At 53.2% G+C, this 12,500-nt stretch overlaps 1 protein-coding gene across 1 annotated transcript in view; it reads right to left on the reverse strand.

Annotated features, from left to right (window-relative positions):
- LOC144954687 (connector enhancer of kinase suppressor of ras 2-like) overlaps positions 1-12,500 on the reverse strand; it is a gene marked incomplete at its 3' end in the record, with an annotated part of 36,087 nt that overhangs the window by 4,839 nt on the left and 18,748 nt on the right. Inside the window, exons 6-7 of the mRNA XM_078885122.1 lie at positions 5,629-5,705; positions 2,474-2,522 (exon numbers count right to left, since the gene is read on the reverse strand). Of these exons, the coding sequence (XP_078741248.1) occupies positions 2,474-2,522; positions 5,629-5,705 (126 nt within the window). The remainder of the gene's footprint in view (positions 1-2,473; positions 2,523-5,628; positions 5,706-12,500) is intronic.

Below are 12,500 nucleotides of genomic sequence, written 5' to 3' on the forward strand. Positions count from 1 at the left end.
GTGGTGAGTCTGTGGGTCTCTGCGTGGTGAGTCTGTGGGTCTCTGTGTGGTGAGTCTGTGGGTCTCTGTGTCGTGGGTCTCTGTGTGGTGAGTCTGTGGGTGTCTGTGTGAGTCTGTGGGTGTCTAAGTGAGTCTGTGGGTGTCTGTGTGAGTCTGTGGGTGTCTGTGTGAGTCTGTGGGTCTCTGTGTGGTGAGTCTGTGGGTCTCTGTGTGGTGAGTCTGTGGGTCTCTGTGTGGTGAGTCTGTGGGTGTCTGTGTGGTGAGTCTGTGGGTGTCTGTGGGTCTGTGGGTCTCTGTGCGAGTCTGTGGATCTCTGTGATGAGTCTGTGGGTCTCTGTGTGAGTCTGTGGGTCTGTGGGTCTCTGTGTGGTGAGTCTGTGGGTCTCTGTGTGGTGAGTCTGTGGGTCTCTGTGTGAGTCTGTGTGTGTCTATGTGAGTCTGTGGGTGTCTATGTGAGTCTGTGGGTGTCTGTGTGAGTCTGTGGGTGTCTGTGTGAGTCTATGGGTCTCTGTGTGGTGAGTCTGTGGGTCTCTGTGTGATGAGTCTGTGGGTCTCTGTGTGGTGAGTCTGTGGGTCTCTGTGTGGTAAGTCTGTGGGTGTCTGTGTGGTGAGTCTGTGGGTGTCTGTGGGTCTCTGTGCGAGTCTGTGGATCTCTGTGATGAGTCTGTGGGTCTCTGTGTGAGTCTGTGGGTCTGTGGGTCTGTGTGGTGAGTCTGTGGGTCTCTGTGTGGTGAGTCTGTGGGTCTCTGTGTGGTGAGTCTGTGGGTCTCTGTGTGGTGAGTCTGTGGGTCTCTGTGTGGTGAGTCTGTGGGTCTCTGTGTGGTGAGTCTGTGGGTCTCTGTGTGGTGAGTCTGTGGGTCTCTGTGTGGTGAGTCTGTGGGTGTCTGTGTGGTGAGTCTGTGGGTGTCTGTGTGGTGAGTCTGTGGGTCTCTGTGTGGTGAGTCTGTGGGTCTCTGTGTGGTGAGTCTGTGGGTCTCTGTGTGGTGAGTCTGTGGGTCTCTGTGTGGTGAGTCTGTGGGTCTCTGTGTGGTGAGTCTGTGGGTCTCTGTGTGGTGAGTCTGTGGGTCTCTGTGTGGTGAGTCTGTGGGTCTCTGTGTGGTGAGTCTGTGGGTCTCTGTGTGTGTCTGTGAGTCTGTGGGTCTCTGTGCGAGTCTGTGGATCTCTGTGATGAGTCTGTGGGTCTCTGTGTGAGTCTGTGGGTCTGTGGGTCTCTGTGTGGTGAGTCTGTGGGTCTCTGTGTGGTGAGTCTGTGGGTCTCTGTGTGAGTCTGTGGGTGTCTATGTGAGTCTGTGGGTCTCTATGTGAGTCTGTGGGTCTCTGTGTGGTGAGTCTGTGGGTCTCTGTGTGGTGGGTCTGTGGGTGTCTGTGTGGTGAGTCTGTGGGTCTCTGTGTGGTGAGTCTGTGGGTCTCTGTGTGGTGAGTCTGTGGGTCTCTGTGTGGTGAGTCTGTGGGTCTCTGTGTGGTGAGTCTGTGGGTCTCTGTGTGGTGAGTCTGTGGGTCTCTGTGTGGTGAGTCTGTGGGTCTCTGTGTGGTGAGTCTGTGGGTGTCTGTGTGGTGAGTCTGTGGGTCTCTGTGTGGTGAGTCTGTGGGTCTCTGTGTGGTGAGTCTGTGGGTCTCTGTGTGGTGAGTCTGTGGGTGTCTGTGTGGTGAGTCTGTGGGTGTCTGTGGGTCTGTGGGTCTCTGTGCGAGTCTGTGGGTCTGTGGGTCTCTGTGTGGTGAGTCTGTGGGTCTCTGTGTGAGTCTGTGGGTCTGTGGGTCTCTGTGTGGTGAGTCTGTGGGTCTCTGTGTGGTGAGTCTGTGGGTCTCTGTGTGAGTCTGTGGGTGTCTATGTGAGTCTGTGGGTGTCTATGTGAGTCTGTGGGTGTCTGTGTGAGTCTGTGGGTGTCTGTGTGAGTCTATGGGTCTCTGTGTGGTGAGTCTGTGGGTCTCTGTGTGGTGAGTCTGTGGGTCTCTGTGTGGTGAGTCTGTGTGGTGAGTCTGTGTGGTGAGTCTGTGGGTCTCTGTGTGGTGAGTCTGTGGGTCTCTGTGTGGTGAGTCTGTGGGTCTCTGTGTGGTGAGTCTGTGGGTCTCTGTGTGGTGAATCTGTGGGTCTCTGTGTGGTGAGTCTGTGGGTCTCTGTGTGGTGAGTCTGTGGGTCTCTGTGTGGTGAGTCTGTGGGTCTCTGTGTGGTGAGTCTGTGGGTCTCTGTGTGGTGAGTCTGTGGGTCTCTGTGTGGTGAGTCTGTGGGTCTCTGTGTGGTGAGTCTGTGTGGTGAGTCTGTGTGGTGAGTCTGTGGGTTTCTGTGTGGTGAGTCTGTGGGTCTCTGTGTGGTGAGTCTGTGGGTCTCTGTGTGGTGAGTCTGTGGGTCTCTGTGTGGTGAGTCTGTGGGTCTCTGTGTGGTGAGTCTGTGGGTCTCTGTGTGGTGAGTCTGTGGGTCTCTGTGTGGTGAGTCTGTGGGTCTCTGTGTGGTGAGTCTGTGAGTCTCTGTGGTTACCGGTTGTGGTGGACTTTGCTGAGGCTTCAATGTCACCTCAATCCGTCGTCTGCAACACAAACAACGCCCCACTCATCACCAGAGGCTGGTTGTCGAGACGCCTTTTGGCGTCATCTGGTCCAACACCATGTGAGACTAGGCTCTAAGAAAAGCTGTCTCGGGTGTGGACCAATCAACTTCAAGGACCATGTGAGACTAGGCTCTAAGGAAAGCTGTCTCGGGTGTGGACCAATCAACTTCAAGGACCATGTGAGACTAGGCTCTAAGGAAAGCTGTCTCGGGTGTGGACCAATCAACTTCAAGGACCATGTGAGACTAGGCTCTAAGGAAAGCTGTCTCGGGTGTGGACCAATCAACTTCAAGGACCATGTGAGACTAGGCTCTAAGGAAAGCTGTCTCGGGTGTGGACCAATCAACTTCAAGGACCATGTGAGACTAGGCTCTAAGGAAAGCTGTCTCGGGTGTGGACCAATCAACTTCAAGGACCATGTGAGACTAGGCTCTAAGGAAAGATGTCTCGGGTGTGGACCAATCAACTTCAAGGACCATGTGAGACTAGGCTCTAAGGAAAGCTGTCTCGGGTGTGGACCAATCAACTTCAAGGACCATGTGAGACTAGGCTCTAAGGAAAGCTGTCTCGGGTGTGGACCAATCAACTTCAAGGACCATGTGAGACTAGGCTCTAAGGAAAGCTGTCTCGGGTGTGGACCAATCAACTTCAAGGACCATGTGAGACTAGGCTCTAAGGAAAGCTGTCTCGGGTGTGGACCAATCAACTTCAAGGACCATGTGAGACTAGGCTCTAAGGAAAGCTGTCTCGGGTGTGGACCAATCAACTTCAAGGACCATGTGAGACTAGGCTCTAAGGAAAGCTGTCTCGGGTGTGGACCAATCAACTTCAAGGACCATGTGAAACTAGGCTCTAAGGAAAGCTGTCTCGGGTGTGGACCAATCAACTTCAAGGACCATGTGAGACTAGGCTCTAAGGAAAGCTGTCTCGGGTGTGGACCAATCAACTTCAAGGACCATGTGAGACTAGGCTCTAAGGAAAGCTGTCTCGGGTGTGGACCAATCAGCTTCAAGGACCATGTGAGACTAGGCTCTAAGGAAAGCTGTCTCGGGTGTGGACCAATCAACTTCAAGGACCATGTGAGACTAGGCTCTAAGGAAAGCTGTCTCGGGTGTGGACCAATCAACTTCAAGGACCATGTGAGACTAGGCTCTAAGGAAAGCTGTCTCGGGTGTGGACCAATCAACTTCAAGGACCATGTGAGACTAGGCTCTAAGGAAAGCTGTCTCGGGTGTGGACCAATCAACTTCAAGGACCATGTGAGACTAGGCTCTAAGAAAAGCCGTCTCGGGTGTGGACCAATCAACTTCAAGGACCATGTGAGACTAGGCTCTAAGAAAAGCCGTCTCGGGTGTGGACCAATCAACTTCAAGGACCATGTGAGACTAGGCTCTAAGGAAAGCTGTCTCGGGTGTGGACCAATCAACTTCAAGGACCATGTGAGACTTGGCTCTAAGGAAAGCTGTCTCGGGTGTGGACCAATCAACTTCAAGGACCATGTGAGACTAGGCTCTAAGGAAAGCTGTCTCGGGTGTGGACCAATCAACTTCAAGGACCATGTGAGACTAGGCTCTAAGGAAAGCTGTCTCGGGTGTGGACCAATCAACTTCAAGGACCATGTGAGACTAGGCTCTAAGGAAAGCTGTCTCGGGTGTGGACCAATCAACTTCAAGGACCATGTGAGACTAGGCTCTAAGGAAAGCTGTCTCGGGTGTGGACCAATCAACTTCAAGGACCATGTGAGACTAGGCTCTAAGGAAAGCTGTCTCGGGTGTGGACCAATCAACTTCAAGGACCATGTGAGACTAGGCTCTAAGGAAAGCTGTCTCGGGTGTGGACCAATCAACTTCAAGGACCATGTGAGACTAGGCTCTAAGGAAAGCTGTCTCGGGTGTGGACCAATCAACTTCAAGGACCATGTGAGACTAGGCTCTAAGGAAAGCTGTCTCGGGTGTGGACCAATCAACTTCAAGGACCATGTGAGACTAGGCTCTAAGGAAAGCTGTCTCGGGTGTGGACCAATCAACTTCAAGGACCATGTGAGACTAGGCTCTAAGGAAAGCTGTCTCGGGTGTGGACCAATCAACTTCAAGGACAGTGCATACATTATCAGCATCAGAGTTGTTTCTTTTTGTTTGCATTGTGACTGCTTGTGTTGTGGTTATTGCAAGCATGATGCCTTGTATAAAGGTGTCAGTTTTTGTACCAGTTGAAAGGGTAAAAACCTATCACTATATTTTGCATTTTGACTGCTTGTGTTGTGGTTATTGCAAACATGATGCCTTGTATAAAGGTGTCAGTTTTTGTACCAGTTGAAAGGGTAAAAACCTACTACGATATTTTGCATTTTGACTGCTTGTGTTGTGGTTATTGCAAACATGATGCCTTGTATAAAGGTGTCAGTTTTTGTACCAGTTGAAAGGGTAAAAACCTACTACTATATTTTGCATTTTGACTGCTTGTGTTGTGGTTATTGCAAACATGATGCCTTGTATAAAGGTGTCCGTTTTTGTACCAGTTGAAAGGGTAAAAACCTACTACTATATTTTGCATTTTGACTGCTTGTGTTGTGGTTATTGCAAACATGATGCCTTGTATAAAGGTGTCCGTTTTTGTACCAGTTGAAAGGGTAAAAACCTACTACTATTTTTAAGACTTGCCAGCAGCCGGCGGCCATTTTATTTTTAACCCTTTGTCTGGCGGCCATTTTATGTTTAAACAAAAACTCCCACGTGATGGGGCGTGATGATGATGGTGATGATGAGAGAGACGCACAGACTCCAAATATACAGCAGCAGCAGGCATCGTCAGGGTCGGGATCGAACCCACGACCTCCTGTAGACCAGGCGAGGTAGTCAACATCTCCTAGACACCGTGATGATGATGGTGGTGGTGGAACCCACGACCTCCTGTACACCAGGCGAGGTAGTCAACATCTCCTAGCCACCGTGATGATGATGGTGGTGGTGGTGGTCTTTGTGTGTTCATTGGTGCTGCTGCTACTGGCTACTATCAGCACTTGCCCCTGCAGCATTCTAAAGGCTACACGGGGGACCTTTGTCTTTGGTGTCGCTGGGGTACTCACAGAGGAACGGAGGGACGATGGTGGAGCTGAGTGGCGGAGGGGACAGCTCCCCGCGGAGATGGAGCGGCGATGAGGCCCTGAATGATGAAACCAGAGAGAACCACAGACTCACCACACAGAGACCCACAGACTCACCACACAGAGACCCACAGACTCACCACACAGAGACCCACAGACTCACCACACAGAGACCCACAGACTCACCACACAGAGACCCACAGACTCACCACACAGAAACCCACAGACTCACCACACAGAGACCCACAGACTCACCACACAGAGACCCACAGACTCACCACACAGAGACCCATTGACTCATCACACAGAGACCCATTGACTCATCACACAGAGACCCACAGACTCACCACACAGAGACCCACAGACTCACTACACAGAGACCCACAGACTCACCACACAGAGACCCACAGACTCACCACACAGAGACCCACAGACTCACCACACAGAGACCCACAGACTCACCACACAGAGACCCACAGACTCACCACACAGAGACCCACAGACTCACCACACAGAGACCCACAGACTCACCACACAGAGACCCACAGACTCACCACACAGAGACCCATTGACTCATCACACAGAGACCCATTGACTCATCACACAGAGACCCACAGACTCACCACACAGAGACCCACAGACTCACCACACAGAGACCCACAGACTCACCACACAGAGACCCACAGACTCACCACACAGAGACCCACAGACTCATCGCACAGAGACCCACAGACTCACCACGCAGAGACCCACAGACTAACCACACAGAAACCTACAGACTCACCACAGAGACCCACAGACTCACCAAACAGAGACCCACAGACTCACCACACAGAGACCCACAGACTCATCACACAGAGACCCACAGACTCACCACACAGAGACCCACAGACTCACCACACAGAGACCCACAGACTCACCACACAGAGACCCACAGACTCACCACACAGAGACCCACAGACTCACCACACAGAGACCCACAGACTCACCACACAGAGACCCACAGACTCACCACACAGAGACCCACAGACTCACCGCACAGAGACCCACAGACTCACCACACAGAGACCCATTGACTCATCACACAGAGACCCATTGACTCATCACACAGAGACCCACAGACTCACCACACAGAAACCTACAGACTCACCACAGAGACCCACAGACTCACCAAACAGAGACCCACAGACTCACCACACAGAGACCCACAGACTCATCACACAGAGACCCACAGACTCACCACACAGAGACCCACAGACTGACAACACAGAGACCCACAGACTCACCACACAGAGACCCACAGACTCACCACACAGAGACCCACAGACTCACCACACAGAGACCCACAGACTCATCACGCAGAGACCAACAGACTCATCACACAGAGACCCACAGACTCACCACACAGAGACCCACAGACTCACCACACAGAGACCCACAGACTCATCACACAGAAACCCACAGACTCACCACACAGAGACCCACAGACTCACCACACAGAGACCCACAGACTCACCACACAGAGACCCACAGACTCACCACACAGAGACCCACAGAGTTACCACACAGAGACCCACAGACTCACCACACAGAGACCCACAGACTCACCACACAGAGACCCACAGACTCACCACACAGAGACCCACAGACTCACCACACAGAGACCCATAGACTCATCATACAGAGACCCACAGACTCACCACACAGAGACCCACAGACTCACCACACAGAGACCCATTGACTCATCACACAGAGACCCACAGACTCACCACACAGAGACCCACAGACTCAACATACAGAGACCCACAGACTCACCACACAGAGACCCACAGACTCACCACACAGAGACCCACAGACTCATCGCACAGAGACCCACAGACTCACCACGCAGAGACCCACAGACTAACCACACAGAAACCTACAGACTCACCACAGAGACCCACAGACTCACCACACAGAGACCCACAGACTCACCACACAGAGACCCACAGACTCACCACACAGAGACCCACAGACTCATCACGCAGAGACCCACAGACTCATCACACAGAGACCCACAGACTCACCACACAGAGACCCATAGACTCATCACACAGAGACCCACAGACTCACCACGCAGAGACCCACAGACTAACCACACAGAAACCTACAGACTCACCACAGAGACCCACAGACTCACCAAACAGAGACCCACAGACTCACCACACAGAGACCCACAGACTCATCACGCAGAGACCCACAGACTCATCACACAGAGACCCACAGACTCATCACACAGAGACCCACAGACTCACCACACAGAGACCCACAGACTCATCATACAGAGACCCACAGACTCATCACACAGAGACCCACAGACTCACCACACAGAGACCCACAGACTCACCACACAGAGACCCACAGACTCACCACACAGAGACCCACAGACTCACCACACAGAGACCCATTGACTCATCACACAGAGACCCATTGACTCATCACACAGAGACCCACAGACTCACCACACAGAGACCCACAGACTCACTACACAGAGACCCACAGACTCACCACACAGAGACCCACAGACTCACCACACAGAGACCCACAGACTCACCACACAGAGACCCACAGACTCACCACACAGAGACCCACAGACTCACCACACAGAGACCCACAGACTCACCACACAGAGACCCACAGACTCACCACACAGAGACCCACAGACTCACCACACAGAGACCCATTGACTCATCACACAGAGACCCATTGACTCATCACACAGAGACCCACAGACTCACCACACAGAGACCCACAGACTCACCACACAGAGACCCACAGACTCACCACACAGAGACCCACAGACTCACCACACAGAGACCCACAGACTCATCGCACAGAGACCCACAGACTCACCACGCAGAGACCCACAGACTAACCACACAGAAACCTACAGACTCACCACAGAGACCCACAGACTCACCAAACAGAGACCCACAGACTCACCACACAGAGACCCACAGACTCATCACACAGAGACCCACAGACTCACCACACAGAGACCCACAGACTCACCACACAGAGACCCACAGACTCACCACACAGAGACCCACAGACTCACCACACAGAGACCCACAGACTCACCACACAGAGACCCACAGACTCACCACACAGAGACCCACAGACTCACCACACAGAGACCCACAGACTCACCGCACAGAGACCCACAGACTCACCACACAGAGACCCATTGACTCATCACACAGAGACCCATTGACTCATCACACAGAGACCCACAGACTCACCACACAGAAACCTACAGACTCACCACAGAGACCCACAGACTCACCAAACAGAGACCCACAGACTCACCACACAGAGACCCACAGACTCATCACACAGAGACCCACAGACTCACCACACAGAGACCCACAGACTGACAACACAGAGACCCACAGACTCACCACACAGAGACCCACAGACTCACCACACAGAGACCCACAGACTCACCACACAGAGACCCACAGACTCATCACGCAGAGACCAACAGACTCATCACACAGAGACCCACAGACTCACCACACAGAGACCCACAGACTCACCACACAGAGACCCACAGACTCATCACACAGAAACCCACAGACTCACCACACAGAGACCCACAGACTCACCACACAGAGACCCACAGACTCACCACACAGAGACCCACAGACTCACCACACAGAGACCCACAGAGTTACCACACAGAGACCCACAGACTCACCACACAGAGACCCACAGACTCACCACACAGAGACCCACAGACTCACCACACAGAGACCCACAGACTCACCACACAGAGACCCATAGACTCATCATACAGAGACCCACAGACTCACCACACAGAGACCCACAGACTCACCACACAGAGACCCATTGACTCATCACACAGAGACCCACAGACTCACCACACAGAGACCCACAGACTCAACATACAGAGACCCACAGACTCACCACACAGAGACCCACAGACTCACCACACAGAGACCCACAGACTCATCGCACAGAGACCCACAGACTCACCACGCAGAGACCCACAGACTAACCACACAGAAACCTACAGACTCACCACAGAGACCCACAGACTCACCACACAGAGACCCACAGACTCACCACACAGAGACCCACAGACTCACCACACAGAGACCCACAGACTCATCACGCAGAGACCCACAGACTCATCACACAGAGACCCACAGACTCACCACACAGAGACCCATAGACTCATCACACAGAGACCCACAGACTCACCACGCAGAGACCCACAGACTAACCACACAGAAACCTACAGACTCACCACAGAGACCCACAGACTCACCAAACAGAGACCCACAGACTCACCACACAGAGACCCACAGACTCATCACGCAGAGACCCACAGACTCATCACACAGAGACCCACAGACTCATCACACAGAGACCCACAGACTCACCACACAGAGACCCACAGACTCATCATACAGAGACCCACAGACTCATCACACAGAGACCCACAGACTCATCACGCAGAGACCCACAGACTCATCACACAGAGACACACAGACTCACCACACAGAGACCCATAGACTCATCACACAGAGACCCACAGACTCACCACACAGAGACCCACAGACTCATCACACAGAGACCCACAGACTCACCACACAGAGACCCATAGACTCATCACACAGAGACCCACAGACTCACCACACAGAGACCCACAGGCTCACCACACAGAGACCCATAGACTCATCACACAGAGACCCATAGACTCACCACACAGAGACCCACAGACTCATCACGCAGAGACCCATAGACTCATCACACAGAGACCCATAGACTCATCACACAGAGACCCACAGACTCACCACACAGAGACCCACAGGCTCACCACACAGAGACCCACAGACTCACCACAGAGACCTACAGAGTCACCACACAGAGACCCACAGACTCATCACACAGACCCACAGACTCACCACAGAGACCCACAGACTCATCACACAGAGACCCACAGACTCACCACACAGAGACCCACAGACTCATCACACAGAGACCCACAGACTCACCACAGAGAGCCACAGACTCATCACACAGAGACCCACAGACTCACCACACAGAGACCCACAGACTCACCACACAGAGACCCACAGACTCACCACACAGAGACCCACAGACTCATCACACAGAGACCCACAGACTCATCACACAGAGACCCACAGACTCACCACACAGAGACCCACAGACTCATCACACAGAGACCCACAGACTCACCACACAGAGACCCACAGACTCACCACACAGAGACCCACAGACTCATCACACAGAGACCCACAGACTCACCACACAGAGACCCACAGACTCACCACACAGAGACCCACAGACTCACCACACAGAGACCCACAGACTCACCACACAGAGACCCACAGACTCATCACACAGAGACCCACAGACTCACCACACAGAGACCCACAGACTCACCACACAGAGACCCACAGACTCACCACACAGAGACCCACAGACTCACCACACAGAGACCCACAGACTCATCACACAGAGACCCACAGACTCATCACACAGAGACCCACAGACTCATCACACAGAGACCCACAGACTCACCACACAGAGACCCACAGACTCACCACACAGAGACCCACAGACTCACCACACAGAGAGCCACAGACTCACCACACAGAGACTCATAGACTCACCACACAGAGACCCACAGACTCACCACACAGAGACCCACAGACTCACCACACAGAGACCCACAGACTCACCACACAGAGACCTACAGACTCATCACACAGAGACCCACAGACTCACCACACAGAGACCCACAGACTCACCACACAGAGACCCACAGACTCACCACACAGAGACCCACAGACTCACCACACAGAGACCCACAAACTCACCACACAGAGACCCACAGACTCACCACACAGAGACCCACAGACTCATCACGCAGAGACTCATAGACTCACCACACAGAGACCCACAGACTCACCACAGAGACCCACAGAGTCACCACACAGAGACCCACAGACTCATCACACAGACCCACAGACTCACCACAGAGACCCACAGACTCATCACACAGAGACCCATAGACTCACCACACAGAGACCCACAGACTCATCACACAGAGACCCACAGACTCACCACAGAGACCCACAGAGACCCACAGACTCATCACACAGAGACCCACAGACTCACCACACAGAGACCCACAGACTCACCACACAGACACCCACAGACTCACCACACAGAGACCCACAGACTCACTACACAGAGACCCACAGACTCACCACACAGAGACCCATAGACTCACCACACAGAGACCCACAGACTCACCACACAGAGACCCACAGACTCACCATACAGAGACCCACAGACTCACACAGAGACCCACAGACTCACCACACAGAGACCCACAGACTCACCACACAGAGACCCACAGACTCACCACACAGAGACCCACAGACTCACCCCACAGAGACCCACAGACTCACCACACAGAGACCCACAGACTCACCACACAGAGACCCACAGACTCACCACACAGAGACCCACAGACTCACCACACAGAGACCCACAGACTCACCACACAGAGACACACAGACTCACCACACAGAGACCCACAGACTCACCACACAGAGACCCACAGACTCACCACACAGAGACCCACAGACTCACCACACAGAGACCCACAGACTCACTACACAGAGACCCACAGACTCACCACACAGAGACCCATAGACTCACCACACAGAGACCCACAGACTCACCACACAGAGACCCACAGACTCACCACACAGAGACCCACAGACTCACTACACAGAGACCCACAGACTCAC

This window comes from Lampetra fluviatilis, unplaced genomic scaffold, assembly GCF_964198595.1.
Source record: "Lampetra fluviatilis unplaced genomic scaffold, kcLamFluv1.1 SCAFFOLD_879, whole genome shotgun sequence".
Classification (NCBI taxonomy): domain Eukaryota; kingdom Metazoa; phylum Chordata; class Hyperoartia; order Petromyzontiformes; family Petromyzontidae; genus Lampetra; species Lampetra fluviatilis.